The sequence below is a fragment of the Erpetoichthys calabaricus genome, chromosome 11 (genome assembly GCF_900747795.2).
Source record: "Erpetoichthys calabaricus chromosome 11, fErpCal1.3, whole genome shotgun sequence".
In the NCBI taxonomy this organism is placed as follows: domain Eukaryota; kingdom Metazoa; phylum Chordata; class Cladistia; order Polypteriformes; family Polypteridae; genus Erpetoichthys; species Erpetoichthys calabaricus.
Genome location: NC_041404.2, coordinates 11,298,751 through 11,325,845, shown reverse-complemented (window position 1 = coordinate 11,325,845; position 27,095 = coordinate 11,298,751). Strand labels below are relative to the sequence as shown.

Here is a 27,095-nt window from a genome sequence, read left to right as displayed (position 1 = left end):
AACTCTCAGACTGTGAGAAACCAGATTCTCTGTTATGAAGAAACCAAGATTGGTATCATCTCAGCAGGAAGCCAGGCACCATGCATCACCTGTGAAATACCAATCCAAGGGTGAAGCATGATGGTGGCAGCATCATGCTGTAGGGGCAGATTTTCACTGCCAAGTACCGGAAGTCTAGCCAAGGTTAAGGAAAAGCTGAATGAAGCAAAATACACAGATATCCTTAATGAAAACCAACTCCAGAGCACTAGAGACCTCAGACTGTGTGAAAGGTTCCCCTTCTAATAGGGCAATGACCCTAAGCCCAAAGCAAAGAAAATACAAGAGTGGCTTAGTGACAACTCTGGGAACATCCTTGAGTGGTCCAGCCAGAACCCAGATTTGAACAAAATCAAGCATCTCTAGAGTGACCTGAAACTAGCTGTCCACTGATGGTCTCCATCAGGCCTCACAGAGCTTAAGAGGACCCGCAGAGATGAATAGCAGAAATTCCTCAGTTCTACTGGTGCAAAGCTTGTCTCGTCATATTCAACATGACTTTGGGCCACAATCACTGACAAAGGTGCTTTAACTAAGTACTGAGAAAAGGGTCTGAATACTTGTGTCAATGTGATAGGTCAGTGTTTATTTTTAATAAACTTGCAAAACTTTCAAAACTCCTGTTTTACTTTGTCAAGCTTAGGCATTCAGTGTTGCTTTATATGAGGGAAAAAATAATTTGCATGATTTTAGAACAAGGCTGCAACATAGAAAAATGTGAATAAGTGAAGGGGTCTGAATATTTTTTGAATCCATTTAACATTTTTTGGTCCATTGCATAATTTAAATAAACATTAATGTAAATTTCACATGTAGAAAAAGTAAGCACACTCCTATATTTATTACTACCTTAAATAGCTAAAATTAGAATCACATCATCAGATAAGGTGCAAATGATAAGAACATCACTAGAGAGGATCTCGGAGGAACCAGTCTTATTTAAATCTCAGACATTTAATTTGGTTTACTATTTGTTGTGTGTGGTACCACTCTGCCTAGATTGAACAAGCTCTCTGAGAAGGTTATAGATGCCCATCAGTCTAGGAAAAGATTTTAAATAATCTCCAAAAAATTTATATCAAATATTCCTTCACCTTTAAGTGAAGAAGGTTTCAAACAACTGCCAACTTGCCCAGGCAAGATTCAGCTCTAGAGAAAAATGTTTTCATTAGAAAGGGGCTGCACAAATTAGATCTACATAGGAAGCGTGCCAAGAAAAAAGCTATGCTGTCCAGAAAAAGCATCAGGGCAGGATTAAAGCTTTCTCATAAACATCTAGGCAAAGACTAGAACATTTTGAACAATATGCTCTGAACAAATATGACAGGTATATAGTTATTTGGTCACAGAACCTGAAGAGTTATGTGGCAAAATCCAAAGACAGCATTTGGCCAAAAGAGTCGGATACCAACTATAGTTCATGGTGAAGGAAATGTTATAGTTTGGAACTGCTTTGCTGCATCAGGGTTTGGGCAGTTCACCATCACAAAATCTACTATATGCTCGAGGATAATGTGAGACCAATTGTCAGAAGACTGAAGCTCAAACGAGGACTTTGCAACATGGCTAAACATACCAGTAAAATACCAAGGAATGACTGGAAAGAAATAAATGGAGGATTCTGGAATGGCCATGTCAAAGCCCAGATCTGAATCCAATAGAGATGCTCTGCGTTCAAGACTAATAGACAGATGTAGAACACACCTACTTTAAAGAAGTGTATAGATCCAAGGATGTACTTACTTTTTCCACAGACAGAAAAGTCATTTCTGTTCATTTTGTGTTGAATGAATTATTGCAAAGTAAATTTTTATTGTCTCCCCCACCCCCACCAGTTATAGCCCCTTTATCTAAAGATACTGTTTAAATGAGGATGAACTCTTTTTATGTCCATGTTTCATTATTAAAAAAAAAAAAAGTAAACTTGCTGGACCATCCTTTTGATGGACCTTTTGCCTCATTATAAACACTATCAAAAATCTTTGTTCATAATACATGAAGAGATATCTTTTTCCTAACACATTATAAAATTTTCATTTTACTTTATTCGCAATTTCTATTACCTACATCTGTTCTTTCCTTTTCAGCAAAGGGGATTTTCTTTGCTATTGTCAGTGTAAATAATGCATTGTTTAGATAGCTTTGAACAGCTATAGTATGCTTTGTGAGAGACATCTTCCTAGTAATTAAGAACACCATAAAATAAACTTAACTATTAGCTGCACATTTCTATTTTTATTAAAGAAAATAAAAATCACAGCCTTGAATTACCTGATTCCTGTCGCGAGCATTTGCATAGCGAATTTTTTGGATGAAATAGAAGATAAGCCAGGCTGATGAAATTATCATGAGAACAATGAAGGAGATAGAGACAAAAACCAATGAGCCACGGTTGAAATTCTTCGGTGTACCACGAGTTCCAACCACAATAGACATGATAACAGTAAGATTCTTTTCCACGTAGCTCAAGATTTCTTTTCCTTTGGACTCTGTAATCATCACTGCTACTGTATCTCCAGTACCTGAAACAAAACACAGAATTATTTCTATTGCTTTAGTTATCTTAATTCATTATCAACCTTCTATTTTATCGAAAAAAACACAATTATCACATATTCCTTGAAACATGCACAATTAGTTACTCATGTATTGGCAAGGAAATTGTATTTTAGGTGTGTAAAAAATTAAATCAGTTTCTACTAGATATCTAAACCATACAACATTTTAAAGCAGTTTAACAACTGCCACAAATACCTGTATATTATATAAGTCATCAGCCCAGTATATTGCTTCTGTGTCTACTGAATACATATGCAGTACAAAAAAAACTCACTCAACTGATTAACATCTCATCAAAAATGATAATAAGGCTTTTATAAGAAAAAATGGCACTTAAACTTAGTCATCATGTACTGGTCAGAATGTAAGCTGCATAAGAAATCTTTGCAGTAAACAATTTAAAATACAGAAAAGCCCACCTTTACTACACAAACCATAACATTACCAGACTTCAAAATAAACATTTGAGAGTTGAGATAACAGCCAAGCAATTCTTCACTGACCCAATGATAATGGATTACTATATTTTCATTACAGTTGATATCAGTTATCATCAATGGACACATACGATCTGAGCAAAGTGGAGACCGAGAATATGACAGAATTTTACAAATTATCTAGAAATGACAGAAGTCGGGTCGACATATTATTCTTAGTGGAAACTTTCAACAGTGACAAATCAAATAATTCCAGAAAAGCATTCTAGACTAACTACGGTACCTGCACTCATATTGCTGACATATGTAGCATATATCCAAAGCAGGGCTGTAAACATGCATTTCTTCCAATGAAACAGGAAGCTTTACGCCCAATGAGTATTACTTCATCTAAAATGATAATGGTGTTTGAAGAGAAATATATACTTTATCAAGAAGCAAATTTTAAAATTGCAACATATACAAGAGGATTTAAGCAAGTGTTAAAAACATGGAAATTGAATGTACTAAATATTCTATTATGATGATCAAGGAGTAGTTCATTATTATTGTTCAGAAGATGCCTTTATTGAAAGTGACTTACAAAAAATATAAGTAATTTAGAGATGGTCCAATCGAGCAGCCAATAAACTAAATCAGCCGACACTAAGCGGTAAATTGGTCAAACACAAAAAATGATTTTTCTAGCAATTGATTTTCTAAGCAGTACGGGAATTTAGTTGTAGTGCTCCTTTACATATGGTACTATGGTAGTTGAGCTAGCATGTCTTTTTTTTTTTTTTGTTACAAAGTTCCTGTAAACAGAACAACAATGGAGATTTTACCAGAGAAAAGACAGGAATATTAGTGTTTATATTAAAAAAAGCGGATTAATAAACTGAGAAAAAAGGAATCAGTCATCATTCTATGCAATTAGAAAAGCTACTTCAGACCTTTTTTATTTTGTCCTTTAATTAAAACAAACACTGCTTGTCTGAGTTTGAGCAGTGAGCGAGCTTGTGTTAAGTACAACATCTCAAAAAGAAGAAGAAAAGATAAAGAAGAATTTGAAATTGCTGCTTAGTAAACAATAGGCATTCTACATTAACTGCAAAATTTGCTTATTTTCTTGTAAGCATTTTAGTCTAGTATCTTCTTGAAAAAACATCTTATGAACAACAGACAGATTTGCAGCTTTTTTTTTTTTTTTTTAAAGATTTGTACTGTGTTTATTATATGTCTGTCATACAGTACAAGTTTTGCTAAGAAACATGTACTGAATAATTAAAAAGAAAAACCATATCTGGAATTACACCTGAAGAATTAAGAGCATCTAGCTGGTACACTGAAAAAATGATTAATACCTATACAGTAAGTGCTGTCGTAGGTGGCTGAGGGGGGGCGACCCGGCCGGGACACCCAGGAAGACCGGAAGAGGTCTTACGCCCTTCTCAGACCACGTGGGGGCGACTGCCCTGGTTTCTTTGGGGGCCACGGGTACAGAGCATGAAGCTCATCCCTGTAGGGGCCCGTGGTCACCACCAGGGGGCGCCTGGATGCCTTGGGAGTCCTGGACCTCAGCACTTCCGCCACAGCAGGAAAGGCTGGGGGGAAGAAGAGCAGGGACACCCGGAGTGCTTCCGGGGATGCAGCTGGCACTTCCGCCACACTGGGGCGTGTCGGTGGAAGATTGCAGGGAAACACCTGCAGCACACCCGGGTGATTATAAAAGGGGCCACCTCCCTTCATTCAGTGCTGGAGTCGGGTGAGGAGAAGGACAAGGTCTCTAGAGGAGGCAAGGAGGCGGCCTGCAGAGATAAGGCATTGTGTTGGCCAGGACTTTGGGGACTTTTGGGGGTTGAGGTGCACTTTTTGTAACTGTAAATATGTATAATAAACGTGTTGTGGGTGACATGAACGTGTCCGCCTGTCTGTGTCCGGGCCAAGCACCACAGTGCATACATATTATTTAAGCAGCATGTGCTTGGTGTGTGGGTGTGTTTGTGTGTGTCCTGCAGTGGGTTGGCACCCTGCCGGGGATTGGTTCCTGCCTTGTGCCCTGTGTTGGCTGGGATTGGCTCCAGCAGACCCCCGTGACCCTGTGTTCGGATTCAGCGGGTTGGATAATGGATGGATGGATAACTGCCAATATCAATTAATTGAATCAATGTGTGGAAATACATTTATTTATATTTTTATATTAGATGTTTTACTGGTTAAAACAATTTTTTTAAATTATGCTTTGCTTTAGATAAGTATGTTACAGAAGAAATTAAACAACATGACAGCACGTAATTATAAGAGATAAAGGGGAAAAAAATTAGAAATCAGCCATGTAACATGAAATTGGTGATTGGTATCAGCTCTAACAAAACCTGATTGGAGCATCCCTGATATTATATACTAAATAGAGGAGATAGATAAAATACATTTAATACCTTTTAATGATTAACAGAACAGTACAAAGTCAAACAACAGAAAACTAAACTAAAAACATCTTCCCATTACAGTTAGTCACAAGGCTAGATAACAAGTACAGTAGCAGTCTACCAAAAGACCTGGTTGATGGTAGATGCACAAACTATGTGCACTTAATCCTTTAACATAAAAAATAAGTATAAAGGGAATATACTGTAAACTTATTTGTTAAACTAAGAAAAAATATATTTATTAAAGTATAAATGGAGTTGCATGTTGGTTAGCCTTTTTGATTCAAATGCTTCAAAACCCAAAGCAGCTTAAACTTATGATTTTTTACCTTTTCTCTAGGTCTTTGCAGAATTTCATGATCTTTTAACAATCTCATTTTTAGTTTTCATTTTTGGTGGATTACCTCAATTAGTTTTTTTAGTTTTTGCTTTAGCTTTAAAATTGCTACTCAACAAAGATTAAGAAATGCAAGTTTTATTTACATATCAAAGCAAAAGCAGAAACATTCAGATATGGTCAAAATAGATTTAGTGATGATCTTTTTGTGCCAGCCATCTATATAAATGGTTATCTTCTGCACAATTTACAAAATGTGTGTCGCTCATGTAGTCATGTCTACCTGTTCAAGGAGCAGACTGCATACTTTGGCAGCACTGCATATTTTAAATTTCTGATCAAGTACTTCAAAGTACTTTATAAAGGCAGCAAATGCTCACAAACAGGTACACATTCTATAAATATCCATGCCTGTTCTCTTTTTGCATTCAATCAACTAAAGTAACCATACAGTAGCTTTCTGAAGAGACAAAGTTACAGTTTGTTGACCAACATAACCTGTCATGGTTTTCAACATCTTTGTAGACTTCATTATGAAAGTAGTTTAAGAGTGTTTTTTTAAAGTTATGTTCTTTTCCACAAACCAGACCACCATGCCATTAATTACACATTTGGTCTTCTGGCACTGGGTGTCATACTTGAAGTCCACCCAGTCATGACTTTCCCATTTACAATAAATTTTTTAACTGGGGCCTCAAAAAGATAAGAAAATGATTAGGCTTACCATAAATGGAGCCTGACAAGGTGATGCACTCTTAAATACTTCACAGCATAATCCATTGGGCTCCACAATTCAAATTACTTCACATGCTTTGCATGCCAGTGTTTGCATATTTCACAGGAAGTGTCTTTTCCTGCTATGCCACCTTCAAACCAGTTGCACTTCGCATTATCATTGTGAATGAAAACAGCATGACTTCTCAGAATATTGTAATTGTTTAAAATTTTGTTAGTTACATAGTGGAACTAAGCCATTATAAAGTGCCATCTCTGGGGCTGTTATGATCCACCAGCTTGAACTCTGATCAGAAGTTAGGTCCTTGAGCTTTGATTCCACCAATTTCCCCAAAGTAAAGTTGCTTCAAGGTGAACTGTCAAAATGTCCACAAATAACATCTGCAATGGGTGGGTACAAGATTCACTAATTGAGTCACTTTTGTCAGTTTTCATAGGCATTGCTTATGGGTTTTTCAAATCAAGTTTTAATCACTGATTATTGGTAAGATGTCTGTAACTTGCTTCTTTGTGCAAATTGGGAACATTGTTGTTCAACAGTAGTCTACCATCAAAAGGTTTATTCAAATCAGAGGCAACAGATTATTATTTCCACCCATTTTTATTTTATCTTAATTCGTTTGCATATGTTGTTTTAATTTCAGTTTAGTTCCATTTCCATTTTGATTAACAAATTGCTTTTTAAATCATTTTAGTTACATTTTTTTAACAAGTTAAAAATTACTTTCATTTTTTAAGAAACTGTCTTATGATGTGGTGTGACTGATGTTTACTTTAATGTTCTCTTGATTTTTGACTGTAAAATTGCACCTGCACTTCAAAAGCACTCTGGTGGGTTAAGATGCCCATTTTTCAGTTTACTTGACAGCTGAACAACACAAAGTTGCACTAATTAGAAAAAGTTAAAGAAAGATAAAATCTTATAATCTGCAGCTGCTGAATATCCGTTACTGTGCATGCAATATCAAAGTAAGAATGCTCACCATTGTTTACATACTGTATATAGTCACACATGTTTGTAAAGCGGACATCTTCAGGGCAACAGTTTAACTTGAAGTTGCCATTCAGTTTAGAACCAGCTTTGAAGGAATTCAAAGTACTTTTGGAAACGTGAAGGCTGCTACAATAATAATTTTACACCCATGTCTGCCTTTTTGTTTGAACCTTTTGACAAGATTTAATAAGGCCTTCTACCAGGAACCCCAACTTTTTATGTTTAAAATTTCTTTGTTTTGAACTCTCTAATGTATATATATTAGGTTTGTCCACAAAACAAGGCAGAGTTGATGCTTGTAGAATCATTTCTCCATAAGGCTCAATTTTGTCCATAGGGATAGCTTGCTCACCACTGAAATTTCAGTCTGATTGTGAAAAACCTTAGATGGGCGTTCCATTCTGAACATTTTATTTGTATTGCTACTACATACATACTCTTGTGTGGGGTCCTTAACTCGCCTAGTGATTAGTGAAAAAAAAAAAAAGAAAAATAGAGAACATTTCAGTACAAATGTGAAGTTCACTTAAAACCAAAAAGCCCTCAACCTGGCTGGGACGCTACAATACTTTCGAATTTTACTGCTTTCATATTCTGTACCTTTGTCTGCATGTGTATCGCGCCATCGTTTGTTTGAGCCTTTCGAATTCTACTGCTTTCATAATCTCTTATCTGCCTTTTTTTCTCTCCAATGCCTTTGGGTCTCTATTCTCCGTATTGTCCTTATACGCTTTATATGCGCTGAGAGCACATGATTTGTGTGTACTATGTGCTTTTACACGATTGATTTTTTTTTTTGATGGGTGTGCTGTTATATATTCCGTACTCTCTTTGTAGACCTTTGCGGACCCCGTAGTGTCTTATGTTTGACTCTGGGGTGCAGTGCAGAATCCTCTTTTCTGTGTGGCTGTGTCGTTAGTTGTTAGCTATGGGCGCGCTCGTGTTTGTATATCCGTCAGTCGAGCTCGTTCGTTTTGAACCCATGCCTGCTTTGCTTCCGCAGTTTCAGACGCGCGTTGTAGGCGCCTGCGTTCATTGATCTTTCCAGGTGGGCTCGTGTGTGTATCGTTGAGCTGTATTGTGTTTGAATTTGGTGTAAAGCGTTCAGCGGTTTGTACAATCCCAAGCAGCACATTATTCCTTTTGAATTTGGTGTAAAGCGTTCAGCGGTTTGTACAATCCCAAGCAGCACATTATTCCTAACTTCACTCCGCAGAAGTGCCACTCAGAATATGGCGATTGTTTTATTTGCTCTTTCCGTTAGTTGAGCTGTACGCGCCTGCGCAGTACGTCTCATGGTCCCATCGCCGTATACCTGCGTCCATGCCATCCGGTTTACCATTCTCGGTTAGTAATATGGATGCCCCAACCACCCCCTTCATCGTATCTCTAACCTTATGTACAGTAAATGCCGAAGTGGAGACTACAATTCCCATCAGCAAGTGGACTGCTCCAGACAATTTCATCAGCACTCACAATGTTTAAATAATGCCTGATGTAGAGAATTCTATAAATTTAGCCATGATGCAAACCTTAAATTACTTGATAATCAAAAAATAATGTGTTTAATTAGACCAAGAGATAAAAACCAAATCCTCCATGAGGAGCACCTGTAATAGTAACTTAATTCAAATTAAAACAAAAAATATATCACCAGTTCAGAAATAACTATGCAGTTTAAAATGCTGCTTATTAAACATTTGCTCTCCCACAAGTAAGGCTGCTTTGGTAAATATTATATTAAGTACAAAATATGAGTTGTGTCTTTTCACTGAAACCTGGCAGGTGGCCTTGGAATAATTCATTGTGATAAAATGCAAATCACTTCTAAATGTTTAGGTGACTTCACATCCTTTAAGGCAATTTAAATATTAAAATAGATTCCAGCATAATTATACCACTAATCTACAGACCACCAGGGCCATCTTTATTGTTCATGACTGAATTTGGTAGCCTTTTACCTGATTTGGCTATGAATTATGGTTGTGTAGTGTTGATGGGGGGTTTTAATGTATACATTGATGTGGAATCTTATACTTTTAGCAAATGTTTTACGTATTTGTTAAATTCAGTAGGATTTTGTCAAGATTGGTTATAATTGCCTCGCAGTTGGGAGATCTGGGGACCTGGGTTTGCTTCCCGGGTCCTCCCTGCGTGGAGTTTGCTTGTTCTCCCCGTGTCTGCGTGGGTTTCCTCCGGGCGCTCCGGTTTCCTCCCACAGTCCAAAGACATGCAGGTTAGGTGGACTGGAGATTCTAAATTGGCCCTAGTGTGTGGGTGTGTTTGTGTGTGTCCTGCGGTGGGCTGGCACCCTGCCCGGGATTGGTTCCTGCCTTGTGCCCTGTGTTGGCTGGGATTGGCTCCGGCAGACCCCCGTGACCCTGTGTTCGGATTCAGCGGGTTGGAAAATGGATGGTTATAATTATGATTTGGGCCTTTGGCAAACATTAGATTGAATTATAACTCACAGAGTTGAAATTCAAAATTTAAACATTACTCCATTAAATGAAATTTCTAATCACTACTTAACACTAGAATTACCAGAACCAATGAAAAAAAACTCGTAAATCCGTCCCACCTTAAATCCCTTTGCACCTCTCCGTCAGCATCTTTTGTCTTCTAAATGTGTTGACAAGCCCAAACAGCAAGCAGCCTGCTATACCATCCCCCCACCACCTCAGAACGGGCAAGAAGTTATCCCAGTTCCTGCCTTGATTGATTATCTGGGAGTGAGCTACCCAGAATTGTAAGGAGAAATAATTTGATGTGTGTTTTGTGTCTATAACAATCTATGTAAACACATCGATAAACAGAAACGTTTTTAATGTTTTAGTAATAAATGACAAAATGTAGACATGAACTATATAATGTGTGAAGGCTGATGGCCAAATATCAAATAAACACTTTCACAAAAGGAAACCTTCTACTTGTTCTCTAGATCCAGTGCCAACAAAACTAGTAAAAAGCACAATGAATGTTCTTGCAGCACCTATTCTTAGCATTATCAATAGCTGATTACTGCATGGCGCAAAACCTGATGTACTAAGTGTCAGTCATCAAACCATTACTTAAAAAGTCGGACCTAAAATACTTGAAAAAGTAGTCGCTAACTAGCTTCAGTCGCAATTTATTTGAGAAATTCCAGTCTGGCTTCCACAATAGTCATCTATATTACTAAACAACAGTTTAATTTATGCACGGACGGCGGACGCACCGAAGCGCATGCGCACTGCGCCTCAGAGTCAAACCCAGCGGCTTCCCAGAGTCAGTAGGTGGCACCCAAACAACACAACCTGTAAACTAAACTTGCTCTAATCCACTGTGCCAGCAGTCTGTGTGGCAGATTTGAATCACATAACGGTAACAGTAAACGATGTCTACCTAACGACACAGCCACAGAAAAACAAATATGAGACCGCATGGATAAAAACAATAAACAAAGGCCCCTACAACGCGCTTCAGGAACACCAGATGCAAAGAAGTCACGGCTCCAAAAAGAAAGAGCTCAACTAACGGAAATACAAGAACGAGCCCGTATGGATAAAAACAATGAACGAAGGCGCCCACAACGCGCTTCTGAAACAGTATGGATACGACCTGTAAACTAAACCTCAGGTAAAGCGTGCATGCCAGATTGTACAGTATATATGCACAGATGCCAGAGGCAACAGGCAAGCCATACACACTACTACCGCTGCCCGAACATGACCGCCCACACCACCACATATACCACCTTCGTTTAGTAATGTGCCCCTCCAGGCCTGAGTCCGCCACCATCGTCACTTCAGCACGCGAATCCGCCGCCGTCAGCAAACGACGTCTAGCTAACGACACAGCCATAGAAAAACAAACAAGAGACCGCATGGATAAAAACAATACACAGAGGCTCCTACATTGCGCTTCAGAAACACCAGAGGCAAAGACGTCACGGCTCCACAATGAAAGAGCTCAACTAACGGACCGACGCAGCAGAGGTGAAGGAGTCACGGCTCCAAATGGAAAGAGCTCAACGATTAGTAATACAACACCGAGCCCATACTTCCCAGAGTCAGGACGTGGCACACAAACAACACAACGTGTAAACTACACTTGCTCTAATCCACTGTGCCAGCAGTCAGTGTGGCATATGTGAATCACATAACAGTAATTGTAATGTAGCCCTCCATGCCCGGATCCGCCGCCATGGTCACTTCATCACGCGAATCCACCACCGTCAGCAAACAGCTTCTGGCTGACGACACAGCCATAGAAAAACAAAAAAAGAGACTGCATGGATAAAAACAATAACCGACGGAGCCTACAACACTCTTCTGAAACACCAGAACCAGATGAGTCACAGCTCCAAAAAGAAACCGCTTTAGTACAAATATGTTTATTTACATTACATTTAATGAACATTTCCCAAGATGCACCCACCCTCCATGATATTTCATCCCTCCAAATATCAGAGGGAACAGAAAGTGATTGCCATTCTTGGATTTGCGATTCTTTCGAGAATCGCGGGGTTACTGGTTGTACATAAACAGCAGTAACGTGTTGTAAACGACATTCTGATATCCTCTGATGAAGTAAATTCCATTGTAATTATGCTGTTAAGACTTAAGCACAGCGTTTGACACCACTGACCATTCTATTTTACTACCCAGGCTGGAAAATGATATTGGGTTTACAGGCAATGTCCTTGCTGACAGTACTCCATCATTATACAAAGAAGTGAGCTATGTAGTCCCGCAAGGCTCAGTACTGGGACCTTTATTGTTTTTACTGGGTTCTACTATTAGAAAGCATAACACTAATTTTAAGTTGTACACAGATGAAACCGTTACATCCTTTTCTTAGACCAAGTGACATTTTTCTGATGTTGCTGTTAATTAGATGTGTTAGTGAATTACAGGAATGGATGGATGAGAAATACTTGTCTTTAAACACAGACAAAAAAAAAAAAAGATGTTAATTATTGGAGGGAACGATGCCGATCACAACAATATTGAATACTGCAATGCAGTGTTCATAAGATGTTCTAAATGTTCTTATCTTCTTAGGGAGTCAGAGAAGGGGGGCTGTCAAAAAACAGGGCCTGTTAAAGCCCATTACAGCACTCCTTGTGTGATTTTGGGCTATACAAGAAAATAAACTTATTAAATAAGAGCATCTATAAAAGCAGCATCTTGTCTAAGGCCATGCCTTATTGCATCACCATTTTCCATAAACTATACACTATAGAACTTAATATATCATAAGGCTGCTCAAAAAGGGTTTATTACAACGAATGCTTGAATGTGACACTAATGAAGGCTCAGCTAATACAATTGGCTTACCTCATGAGTAAGGTTTATAGACATTTTACTCCAAGGACCAACCTATTTCCCAAAATCTACTTGTCTTTCAATATGTGTAACAATGATACTGTATACAGTATGAAGCATCTTACATTGCGTCACTCTTTCTGTTCTCAAAAATATAAAAAACTGAGAGACTGCACCGTCTCTAAATCTCTACCGGCTTCTGAGTGTTTATCTACCATAATCTGCAAAAATCTATTAGGTTTTGAATATTTTGAACTCCATCCACATTTTCTTTTATCTTAAAACCTCAATCAAGTGAGATAATATTATTAATTTATGGACGTGCCAAATCTCCTTCCATATTCTAAAATGCATTAAGCAACCATCAATTTGAATTACTTTAATATAGTTTGAGGGTAATCTTAATATACAACTTTTAAAATTCATATGGACACGGAAGTGATTACAGTGATCCCTCGCTATATCGCGCTTCGCCTTTCGTGGCTTCACTCTATCGCGGATTTTATATGTAAGCATATTTAAATATATATCGCGGATTTTTTGCTGGTTTGTGGATTTCTGAGGACAATGGGTCTTTTAATTTCTGGTACATGCTTCCTCAGTTGGTTTGCCCAGTTGATTTCATACAAGGGACGCTATTGGCAGATGGCTGAGAAGCTACCCAAATTACTTTTCTCTCTCTCTTGCGCTGACTTTCTCTGATCCTGACGTAGGGGGTGTGAGCAGGGGGGCTGTTCGCACACCTAGACGATACGGACGCTCGTCTAAAAATGCTGAAAGATTATCTTCACGTTGCTACCTTCTGTGTGCAGCTGCTTCCTGAAGCGACATGCTGCACGATGCTTCGCATACTTAAAAGCTCAAAGGGCACGTATTGATTTTTGACTTTGTTTTTCTCTGTCTCTCTCGCTCTCTCTCTGCTCCTGACGGAGGGGGTGTGAGCTGCCGCCTTCAACAGCTTTGTACCGGCGGTGCTTCGCATACTTAAAAGCCAAACAGCCCTATTGATTTGTTTGCTTTCCTCTGTCTTTCTGACAGACTCTGCTCCTGACGAGCACTCCTTTGAAGAGGAAGATATGTTTGCATTCTTTTAATTGTGAGACAGAACTGTCATCTCTGTCTTGTCATGGAGCACAGTTTAAACTTTTGAAAAAGAGACAAATGTTTGTTTGCAGTGTTTGAATAACGTTCCTGTCTCTCTACAACCTCCTGTGTTTCTGCGCAAATCTGTGACCCAAGCATGACAATATAAAAATAACCATATAAACATATGGTTTCTACTTCGCGGATTTTCTTATTTCGCGGGTGGCTCTGGAACGCAACCCCCGCGATGGAGGAGGGATTACTGTACTTTAAGCATATGTTTTCTATCCCTGAATGATTCTATTTAAGTGTGTTCTAAATAGTGAAAGGTCCTACCTGCTTTCATAGTAATATGATGTTTTAAATCAACACTCAAGGTGTTTACGTTGAAATGCCATTAACACATCTGTTGATATAATGGAATTATTTTATATCACTGCTTAATTGCTTCACATGTGTCCTTGCTGAGAAATACTAGTGCTCAATGAAGAACCACCACCAAGGGAAATATTTTAAGATGTGTTATTCTAAAACTACGACTAATGCGTCTACTTTAAAAACAACTGCAATTCCAATGTGAAGCAGTCTCCAGATAATGCATATGCAGTCAAAATAAGGGTAACTGAAGTGAAAATAGATTGATCTATAAAGTAGAAGCTACTGTATATGCTTTAGATTAAATTCCAACCAAACTACAAGAAAAATTAAAGAAAAGGTAAAGTTGAAGAAAAATGTGTACAGTAACACCTCAGTTAACAAAGTAGAGGTCTCTTAGGATTTCAGTTCATTATTAGAAACTTTGTTATAAGAGGAAGATTTACTGCAGGATGAATATGGATATGTTCCCTATAGGTTCTTATCAAAGTGTTATTGCAATCCTTGGCTGCTCTCCAACACCGTTGACGCCATTGCCAGAATTTTCCATGGCTCTTTACTTATGCCTTAAGGGCTCTCATCCGCTTTGTCCACTGCCTACACATTAATGCCAATGGCTCCTCCTTAAACCTCACTTATGGTCAGAGGCAACACCATCTGTGTTACTTTCCCCAAATTCGCTAGTGGCCACAAACCCAGGTCAACAGACCATAACAGTAGAGAAATATCTCAGACATGTTTGCAAGTATCTGCTCTCTGCACTGGCTTATACGGTGCTATTTAATTTCTAAAAATTCTGCATTACATTTTTGTGACATACTGGGCACACTGTATTACTTTATAAAAATACAGTACACATGAAACAACTAAACACTCATTTAAATTAACTTCCTGTTCTATAGTATTCATGACATGACAGATGACTATTCTTTGTAATGAAGCTTCATGGTGAATACCACAGCACTCACAGACTGATACTTGAAACAGCCCATGCACCGCTGTGCAAATAAAGTCAACTTCATTAATAACGAGTGACAATCTCAGAGGATTTGTTAACAAAAGGAATTACTGTACTTTGACTACCTATCTGTAATATACTGTACCTGATACATCTTCTATGAATTGTATTGTCTTAGTACTGATTTTAAAATTGCAATTTCCTCCTAACATTTTAGAGAAGGCAGAAATTGTGCAATGAGACTCTTACTTTAAGTATAACCTTGAATACCTGTCTAGCTAGTGGAGCGGCTACTGACTTGCCCAGGACATTATCATTCGAAAAAAAATCAAATGTCAACCTCCTGTCTACTTTTCTTTCTTCATCTCTCATTCTTTTTTTTTTCTTCTCTGAGATGAGGCCTCACTCATGTGTTATACACTGAAGAGCCACAACATTATGACAACCTATCTTATATGCTGTTACTCCTCTATGTGCCAACATAATATCTCCAAACTGTCAAGGCATGGTCTCTACAAGACCTCTGAAGGTGTCCTGTGGTATCTGGAATAAGGATGTAAAAGCAGCTGATTCTCTAAGTCCTGAAAACTGAAAGACAGAGCTGCCACAGAAAAGATTTGCCACTTCCACCTGAAAGCACAGCTGCAATGAAGGAGTGTACCTGGTCTGCTACCATAGGTGGTATGTGTCAAAAACCCACAAGAATGCCATTCCATATGCAGCATGGTTTGATGCAGTGTGTCTTGATACATTACTCCAGTGTCACAGTAGCCCTTCTGCAGGTATGGACCAGACTGGATAGCCTTTGCTGATCTCTTACATTGATGAGTCTTAGATGCCCAGCACCCTTATGGTAGTTCATAGTTTTTCCCACCTCAGACCTCTGTTGGTAGGTACTCTCCACAGCGGACTATGGGCACCCCATAAGCCTTGACATTTCAGAAATGCTCTGACTTAGTCATCTGGCCTAAATGATCTTGTCTTTATCAAAGTCCTTAGGTCAGTGCACATGCCCATATTTCCTGCATTAAACATATTGCTAAAAGTACCTAATGTCAGCTAACCATCTGATATATCCCTGATCTTGACACGTGCTGTTGTTTCAAGATAGTCAACATTACTTGCTTCATATGGGAGTGGTAATAATAATTTGGCTCATCAGGGTATACCTTAAGCATAACTTCCTCTGACTTACACATTGTGCTATACAATCTAACATCTTATTAGCCACTTTAATAGCTTTTGTACACTCCAATATACATAGTTATAAGTCCACTATAACTCATAGGTCCTTCTCATAAGCTGTATTTTCTAGTTTCAAACCTCCCACTGTATGACCAAATCAAACACTTTTAGCTCTTACATGTAATACCTTACATTTTTTGCATAAAATTTCATCTTCTTCAAGTCTAACCACACCTGTATTCTGCCCAGATACCTCTGCAATTATATTTTTTATTTTAAATTATCTGCTGCTCCAACTGGTTTGGTATCATATACAAACATATCCAGCTTGATTTTTACACTCATATTTTGTTGGTATATATTAAAAGAAAGCAGCAGCCCTATCACTGATCCCTGAGAAAAAAATCTTTTAAAAATACCTAATTGTGAAAATGTTTCACTCACTATATTTCATTGTTCTTGGTGTTTAAGGCTATTTTATACCCATCTACACAATACAACTGGAATTTCCATTTCATTTAGCTTAATGACTAACCTCCCATGTGTACCTTATCCCATTTCTTTTTAATCCAGATATATAATATCATATCATATGCACCACTCCGACTGTATGTTTTAGTTGCTTCCTCATAGAATATTAGTGAAACATGATTTTCACCCATCTGAACTCTTCCTGTTTATTAAATTTACCTTTTCTGGCTACATGATTCTTGAATTTTTCCTTAATAATTGTTTCCATTAATTTAAATATGATAGATGTTAAACTTAATTTGGATCAGCCCAATCACCCTTTTTTCTCGTCCTCTTGGGGCAGGGAGTCTCTTTAAGATGATATAATGTCTGACTAGACAAGATAATTAAACATTGCTGCCACAGAGAACAGAAGGGTAACAGTGTATGAGATAAACAATACTATACAGATTTGTTATGGGTTGGAATTGGTTCTTCATGATCATTTAAACATTAGTACTAGACTTGTATACCTCTCCTGAATTTAAACATCACCCAATATGCCAAACAGAATCTCGAAGTAATGTACTTGAGAGAAACTTTAGAATTATAATAAATTTAAGAAGTGTTTCATAATAATTGGCAATACATCTTGGGTAACATCACTTTTAAATCCAAACAACAATCAGATCATGGTGATTCTCCAACACCAAAGAAAATTCAAGGTCCAACCCAAAAACATTACAATGGGCACTGGCAAATAGGAAGCAGTAGTGGTTTAAGTCACCAACCCTAAAAACGTCGATGGATGGATGGATGGATGGATGGATGGATGGATACTTTATTAATCCCAATGGGAAATTCACATTCTTCAGCAGCAGCATACTGATACAATAAATAATATTAAATTAAAGAATGATAATAATACAGGTGAAAAAAAACAGACAATAACTATGTATAATGTTAAATATTAACGTTTACCCCCCCCTGGTGGAATTAAAGAGTCGCATAGTTTGGGGGAGGAACGATCTCCTCAATCTGTCTGTGGAGCAGGACAGTGACAGCAGTCTGTCGCTGAAGCTGCTCTTCTGTCTGGAGATGACATTATTTAGTGGATGCAGTGGATTCTCCATAATTGATAGGAGCCTGCTGAGCGCCCTTCGCTCTGCCACAGATGTTAAACTGTCCAGCTCCATGCCAACAATAGAGCCTGCCTTCCTCACCAGTTTGTCCAGGCGTGAGGCGTCTTTCCTCTTAATGCTGCCTCCCCAGCACACCACTGCGTAGAAGAGGGCGCTCGCCACAACTGTTTGATAGAACATCTGCAGCATCTTATTGCAGATGTTGAAGGAAGCCAGCCTTCTAAGGAAGTATAACCGGCTTTGTCCTTTCTTGCACAGCGCATCAGTATTGGCTGATAAGGCTGGGACAAAGTAATCGTGAATTAATGAAATCAGGCTCAAAAGATATCAAAACAATTAAAGACAGAGAGGTAGGCCATGATCACAGCAAACAATAAGCAAAACACAGCAAAAAAAAAACCAGACCACCTAAAGTGGAGAAACACTACAGTAACTGTCAAAACTATTGAATTACAGGGAAGTGAAAAAACAGAACTTCATATTTTACCCACCCACTTTCGATCAACACATAGCAAGAGAAAATAAAAACAAAATCAGATGAACTAACAACTGAGAAACCCTAAAGGTTCCAACCATCTTCCTTAACATGCCTTGTTGAAATACAGTACAGTGCAAGATTTTCACAGAACATACAAACAGTTTAAAACTTCAGCAGATCCTTAGTAATGTATGACTTAGAAAGGACAAAGTTTTGCTTTTCTTTTGGTGTAATTAAAGCAATTGAAGACCCCATCCAACCTACTCTATTAATGTTAAATTGATACATCCAGCAAAAGAAGTAGTTCCAGGCATCTATAAACTTTAACTCACTCAGTACAATAGAGGAAAACAGAGTTCAGTAACCAGTGAGCACAATCAATAAGGGCTGCCCATACAATACAGTGCACTATTTAGAACAGAAAAAAGAAAATTATTGGAAGGGAAGGATTCCATTACTTAACAGACTTAGCTCATCTGAAGAATGTCTGACCCCCAAAAAGTTACGTGAAAAAGCAATTTCCCCTCGGGGATTAATAAAGTACTGTAAATCAAATCAAATCAAATAAAAAATGTGTACTGTAAATCAAATCAAATCAAATAAAAAATGTCTGCTGAAGAATCAAATAGACATGAGGAGATCACCAAATCTTAGCTTCAAGAATGTAGTTGATAGAAAATGAACAAAGTATGGCCTTTGTTCTTTTGATGACTACATTCCCAGCTTTCCATTTCTGGAACATCATCACGTTGAATTATGGCAATTGAAAATTTTCACTGTCTTACAGGTTTTGGCCACCACCCCTGTCAGCAGACCTCAAAAAGAGGACAATGAGAGAACAGGATTTCACCAAGTGCAAACTGTTCAAGAAGATTCTACTAGGATTTTACCTCTTTTTGAACCTTGGATTGCTCCAACATGGTACTGGTAATTTATTCCCGTAGAACAGAAGGACTTCATTTTTGGCAGTTGTACATTTCTCGTCATCACTGAATACAAAGGCTAACATTTACCATAACCAGGCATCTAGGAATAACTGGGTGAGTCAAGGGTTTCTACAAAGTACCTGCAGGCTGTGTACTATTCTAAACTGTGCTGCAAAAGCTGAGTCAACTAACTTAACAGACTTTTTAGTTAAGTATTTATTTCTTTTATCACTTACAGGTCGAAGCATTTGTGGTAATTGGACCTCATCTACAGGTGCATCTCAGTAAATTAGAATATCATTGAAAAGTTAATTTATTTCAGTAATTCAATTCAAAAAGTGAAACTCATATTATACAGATTCATTACACACAGAGTGATATATTTCAAGTGTTTATTTCTTTTCATTTTGCCGAATATGGCTTATAGCTGATTAAAACCCAAAATTCAGTATTTCAGAAAATTAGAATATTGTGAAAAGGTTCAATATTGTAGACTCATGGTGTCACACTCCACTCAGCTAATTAACCCAAAACACCAGCAAAGGTGTCCTGAGCCTTTAAATGGTCTCTCAGTCTGGTTCAGTAGGCCACACAATCATGGGGAAGACTACTGACTTGACAGTTGTGCAGACGACAGTCATTGACACCCTCCACAAGGAGGGTAAGCCAGAAAAGGTCATTGCTAAAGAAGCCTGCTGTTCACAGAGTGCTGTATCCAAGCATATTAATGGATAGATGACTGGAAGGAAAAAATGTGGTAGAAAAAGGTGCACAAGCAACAGGGATAACCGCAGCCTTGAGAAGATTGTGACACACAGCCCATTCAAGAATTTCGGGGAGATTCACAAGGAGTGGACTACGGCTGGAGTCAGTGTTTCAAGAGCCACCACACACAGATGTATCCTTACCTGGGCCAAGGAGCAAACAATCTGGACTGTTGCTCAATGGTCCAAAGTCCTCCTTTCAGATGAAAGTAAATTTTGCATTTCATTTGGAAATCAAGGTCCCAGAGTCTGGAGGAACAGTGGAGAGGCACAGAATACAAGTTGCTTGTTGTCTGGTGTGATGTTTCCACAGTCAATGAATATTTGGGCAGCCATGTCATCTGCTGGTATTGATCCACTGTGTTTGATCAAGTCCAAAGTCAGCACAGAGGTCTACCAAAAAGTTTTACAGCACTTCATGCTTCTCTCTGCTGACAAGCTTTATGGAGATGCTGATTTAATTTTCCAGCAGGACTTAGCATTTGCCCACACTGCCAAAAGTACCAATACCTGGTTTAATGACCATGTTATCACTGTGCTTAATTGGTCAGCAAACTCACCTGACCTAAACCCCAGAGATATTGTCAAGAGGAAGATGAGAGACACCAGACCCAACAATGCGGACGAGCTGAAGGCCGCTATCAAAGCATCTTGGACTTCCATAACACCTCTGCAGTGCCACAGGCTGATCATCTCCATGCCACATCATATTGATGCAGTAATTCAGACCAAGGGAGCCCCGACCAAGTATTGACTGCATAAATTGACATACTATTCAGTAGGCCAACATTTCTGTATTAAAAATCATTTTTTTTATTGGTCTTATGTAATATTCTAATTTTCTGAGATACTGAATTTTGAGTTTTCATTAGTTATAAGCCATAATCAGCAAAATGAAAAGAAATAAACACTTGAAATATATCACTCTGTGTATAATGAATCTATATATGAGTTTCACTTTTTGAATTGAATTACTGAAATAAATTAACTTTATTCTAATTTATTGAGATGCACCTGTACTAAGCTGTCATCACCAACAGATCTCCCAGGAGTAATGGTTATGAAAACTTTAAGAATAGATGTTACCGCAATAACAACACCAAAACAGAATATTGTAGGAAATGATGAATGGTAAAAAAAAGTTTACGCCTATCTATTACAGAGAAACAAATACTCTAATGAAAGGGTATAATTTCATTATGCTCAGCACTTAAGTTTGGAATACAAACCCATTTTCTGCTGGTATCTAAGCAACACTGATGAAAAAAGTATAGCTTTCAATGTATAATTTCCCTAAACATCAGTAGTTTTAAGTCTTGATGTATTGTTGCTTTGAAATGATACTAATACTTGTCCTGCCACTAATGAAATTGTTTACTCTATAGGTCAAACATGGACAAATTCTGCAATGACTACACATAATCACACAGTCAGGCCAGGCTGTTCTCAAGTCAGCACTTCACTTTTCACCGGATACTAACTCATGAACTATGAACACTGTAAACATTAAGTACATGTTACTCTTGCAATTTACAAAACAGAACCACAAAAACAAAAATAATCAGACCATATTTCAACTATAAATGTTAGTGCCTAACATAAGGATTTTATTCAGTCATATTTGTGCAAGAAAATACAGTATAAACTTTTTCTATTTTGTAAGGGAAAAACTTGCTCTATGTATTTCCAAAGTGCTTGAAACTGCCTGCATGTTTAACTAGGACATCCTGACTTCATTTGTACTAGTACATTTAAATCAGAGATGAGATCATGTAACATTTTAACTTTTTATTTTGTACTCTGATAACTAACATTTTAACTTTTTATTTTGTACTCTGATAACAATTAACATATAAAGTCGTATTTCTCTAAACCAGACAATTATCCAAGAGTTTTAAATGTTTAACTATTTTGGGACCTTTAGACTATTATAAGACAAATAGGTCTGTTATTGGAAAACGCCATGAATATCATTTACCTTTTCTCTGGTTGGTGTAAATTAAAATAGATTTGAAAATGTTATGCAAATTAAACGATAAAGACACTGTTGTTAATTTTAGTCAGTCTGCCATGTTACACCAAACAGAGCACATGGAAGCTCTGCCAGCTTGGTGTAAATAAAAGATGTCTATCTTAAAATTTCATTTGTAGCAGTCACTGTTGACTGTTCATTATTTACTGAATATTTTCTCTAACAATTCAAAGAGAACAAAAAGCTTATATAGATGAAAGGTCAAAGTCAACAACCATTTTACAATAACATGACACACAAATTATTTAAAATGTTTTTAGTCTATTTAAATTTTTTTAAAAACAATAATACTAAAAAACGTTTTTGGATTAATATTTCAGTTAATTCAAGCATTTAAGGATACTCCTACCCATCCCATCTAAACAGAATGTGCATAGGGTTCTCCTTCAAGGCTCCAATAAGGTGATCACTACCTCCCTGGGATGAGAGGGGGCACTGTCACTCAGAACCTTGCCTTTCCATCCTCCGCTCCAAAGGACTGAAGACGAATGACACCTGACCAGGGTTTCATGTATAACTAATTAATTGCATAAATGTATGTGATTAATTACATTTAACATTAATACATCCATCCATCCATCCATTTTCCAACCCGCTGAATCCGAATACAGGGTCACGGGGGTCTGCTGGAGCCAATCCCAGCCAACACAGGGCACAAGGCAGGAACCAATCCCGGGCAGGGTGCCAACCCACCGCAGGACACACACAAACACACCCACACACCAAGCATACACTAGGGCTAATTTTAGAATCGCCAATCCACCTAACCAGCATGTCTTTGGACTGTGGGAGGAAACCGGAGCGCCCGGAGGAAACCCACGCAGACACGGGGAGAACATGCAAACTCCACGCAGGGAGGGCCCGGGAAGTGAACCCGGGTCCCCAGGTCTCCCAACTGCGAGGCTGCAGCGCTACCCACTGCGCCACCCACATTAATACATGTAATTATAAAATGAATACATAAATTATGAAGTAAGTACACACTGAATCACAAATTTAATGTAGAATCAACACAAAATAATAAAAAAAAAATAATGGCATAGTTTAAACTTAAATAATTACCTTAAATTTAACAAAATACTTTTTGAGCAAGTACAAGTACAACCTGAATTTGAATGCCTTCCTAAAAGGCAAGTTGAAAAGAAGGAAAAATTAAAATAAGGCCAATGTATTAATTATCAACTTGGCATAGCATACGCGACTCAAATGTGTCAAGTAAAAAATTAAACATTTGAAATGACTGTTGACTTTGAATGCACTGCTGAAGACTGATTTAACTGAAAGAGTAAACATCGCTTAAATGAATGGACATGCTTTAAAACTCAAGTGGTCAAGACCTGTCTGAGCAGGATGGGACTACCTTGGAGAAGATGACATAAAAGCAGCTTTGTGACCACCATATTGCAGATACAACACTTAGAGAGCACTTTAGCAACCAGGAGATATGTCGGAGGTCCATCAAAATGGGTGCATATTTGCCAACGACTCTCACAGAGCCAAGGGACAGTGGGCATATGGGTTGCTGCCTGACCCTGGGTTAGTATAGTGAGGCAAAGAGAGGACCACCTGTATGAGTGGGCAAAGGGACAAAGCAGCTGGAAAATGCATCCAAATTGTTTGCTAAGTGCTGTGCCTGCGAAAGTCAATCTTCAAACTTATTTTTTTTGCTGCACCCTGTCTCACCTTTTTAGACAGTTTAGAAGGTGTATAGATTTAATGCTTCTGTAGTTAACAGAATTGTGATGTGCCTTGGGATTTTTTGGGTAACAAAAAGTGTGCCACTACTGGCACGCTAAAAAAGATCTCCATAGCGGGTGTCTCGCTTAAAAACTGACACCATGTAATACTTGGAAGCTTATGTTGCATTCTTCACATAAATACGCGAAGATGCTACAAACTTGAATCATGGGTATCATGAGATGATCATTCCTCAGGGATTTTGGTCCATATTGACATGATGGCATCATGCAGTTGCTGCACAGTTGTTGGCTGCCCATCCATGATATGAAGCTCCCTTTCCACCACATCCCAAAGAAACCAGTGTGAGATGATTTGAGCTTGTGACATGGTGCATTATCCTGCTGGAAGTAACCATCAGAAGATGGATACACTGTGGTCATAAAGGGATGGACATGGTCAGAAACAAATCTCAGGTAGGCTGTGGCTTTTAAATGATACTCAATTAGTACTAAGGGGCCCATATTGTACCAAGAAAATATCCCTCACACAGTTACACCACCACCAGCACCAGCCTGAACCATTGATGAAAGGCAGGAACCTGGTGTGGTCTCATGCTGCTGCAGCCCATCTGCTTCAGGCTTCAAGGTTCAATGTGTTGTGCATTCACAGATGCTCTTCTGCATACCTCGGTTGTAACGAGTGGTTATTTGAGTTATTGTTGCCTTTCTATCAGCTCAAACCAGTCTGGCCATTCTGCTCTGACCTTTTGCATGAACAAGGCACTTACGCCCAGAGAACTGCCACTTACTGGATATTTTCCCTTTTTCAGACCATCCTCCGTAAACCCTAGAGATAGCTGTGCATGAAAATCCCAGTAGATCAGTAGTTTTTGAAATACTCTGACCAGCCAGTCTGGCACCAACAACAATGTCATTTTCAAAGTCACTTAAATCGCCTTTCTTCCCCATTCTGATGCTCAGTTTGAACTTCAGCAGGTGGTCTCGACAGTGTCTACATGCCTAAACACCATGAGATTGGCTGATTAGACATTTGCGTTAATAAGCAGTTCAACATGTGTACCAATGACACACAATATACACATTATATACATATATGTATTTATGTACACACGCACACACAATCCCCGATGGAGAATGTCGTCTTTCAGTGAAAGGGTGAGAGCTGAGACAGGATTCTCTCTAGCTATTCAAAACAACTGTGCATCCTTTTAACATCAGAGGCATATTTCTTGACATTATTACCTTTTGTTGACAATTAAATGGACATACTGGGCATAATTCGACTAGTCTGTTCACAGAAGTAATCACATATCATTAATGATACTTAATATTAATATATTGATAGAGTAATTACTGAAGAAGTCGTCTTTCCATATTCTGTCACAAAGGATTTTTTTACAGCCTCTGAACATGGCCCATCATACTTCATTTATTTAGTCTTCCAAGATTTGTTTCAAAGCCTTTTCAGCTTTCTCAGCTATTTTAAACAAACATTTCAATTTTCATTGGTCACTTTCAGGCTACCAGGATACACAAGACCAAAGTGTACTCTCAACTCACATCATCACTGATTAACTCTATTATTAGAAGCTCTTTCCTCTACTATTTCAGAGCTGCAATTAAAAAAAAATATACTGACCTGCTTTCCATTATACAGAAAAGTGTCTTCCTCCCTTGTGTAATAAAACATTTTTCTTTTTTGAATTTCAAGTAATTAAAAGATTAAACATTTACCGAGTAAGCAATGTGTATTTTCAATATCCAAGATTTTCTTTTTATTGAAATTTAATAAGAAAAGCCATCACTCATGAAATTAAATGGAAGTTAAATCTAGTATTACCAATCAAGGTAAGTAGTAAAACCCTTGAGAATTTAAACTAGGAACACTACACAATGACAAACGGTCAACCGGGTACCAATCAAATGCACAGTGGACTGTTACTTTAGTACTGGTGCCGGATAATCTATTGACATGCATGGCTAGCTTTCCAAAAATGTAAAAAGAATGAATGGCGAGAATTCCAATGAGGTGGTGGGATTCTGCAGCAGTTGTACTCATAAAAAATAAACTCTGCTGGATCAAGAACAGAGAGATCCTAGAGAATACATTTATGAATGCAAAAGGTAAGATGAAAAGAAAGAAGACAAGACGGACAGTAAAAGACAGCATACCAAACATACAGACTGAGGAACAATCCCAAAATAATTAAAGAAATGTGCCAGAGACATTTAAAGGACCCAAGTGAAAAAAATGGAATAAGCTGTCAATTGCACAGTATTAAAATTAGCAATTTAGTAATCTCGAGCCCATTTTTAAAAAAGTAAATAACTGAATGGCCGGCTTGATCTCTGTGGGTGTACATGCTTGCGCAAAGGCAGGTTGAGGAAATCAAGCCGAGATGCACCTCCACTCAAGGGTGCAGTCTGCACAATTGAGGCGCTGTGCCCACGGAAGCATTTAAAAGGGAGATAGCACAGAGAAAGGGAGAAAAAGAAAGACCGATCGGAAATAAAAAAAAAAATAAAAAAAAACACAGGAGAAGACCAGAGGAAACAAAAAGGAAGAACAGCTAGCTAGGGTGTTAAAGGCAGCATGGTGGATATTCCCGTGAAGGACTGTTTCTCTGGGAGCAGATCATTTCCACTGATTTACTGTTGTAGAGCGAGAGAAATCCGGTAGAGTCCCACCCCAGGGATCCAAGGTATGCCGGGGTGCAAGACAGAAGACAGAACGACAATCAACCCAGAGTGGTCTGGCCAATGCTGCCTGTGGCAGCCAAGACGGTGGTCGGGTTGGCGAGGACCATGGCTGCAGGAGTCACTGCCAACTGAGTGAGCAATGGGTGAGCTGGGGAGACAAAGAGGGAGTTGTGCAGGGCTCATCTGTCAGACCATGAAGCACACGATGGCTGATGGTTTTAATCTTGCTTTATTCTGGATGTTTAACCTCACGGATTGTCACCTGTTTTTTTAAGGATTATTTATTTATTGAAGAGAACACTGCACTTTTTTTTTGTTGGTTTTAATAAAAGCACTATGTTCACTTTTGCACCCACCCTTTGCTTTGAGTGAGTGTTCTCATTTGCTGGCTCATCCCTCGGGCATGTTATTGGTGGTGGCAGGTTCAAGAGGCTCCCCAGTAGCGTGGGGCTGACCCACACCGTCACAAGGATACCAAGATGTTATT

The 27,095-nt window shown here is 38.4% G+C and overlaps 1 protein-coding gene across 2 annotated transcripts in view; it reads right to left on the bottom strand.

Annotated features, from left to right (window-relative positions):
• Positions 1 to 27,095, bottom strand: part of rnf130 (ring finger protein 130) — a 129,301-nt gene that overhangs the window by 60,708 nt on the left and 41,498 nt on the right. For both annotated transcript variants that reach the window (XM_028812667.2, XM_028812666.2), the window contains exon 4: positions 2,311 to 2,561. In XM_028812667.2, coding sequence (XP_028668500.1) covers positions 2,311 to 2,561 — 251 coding nt within the window. The remainder of the gene's footprint in view (positions 1 to 2,310; positions 2,562 to 27,095) is intronic.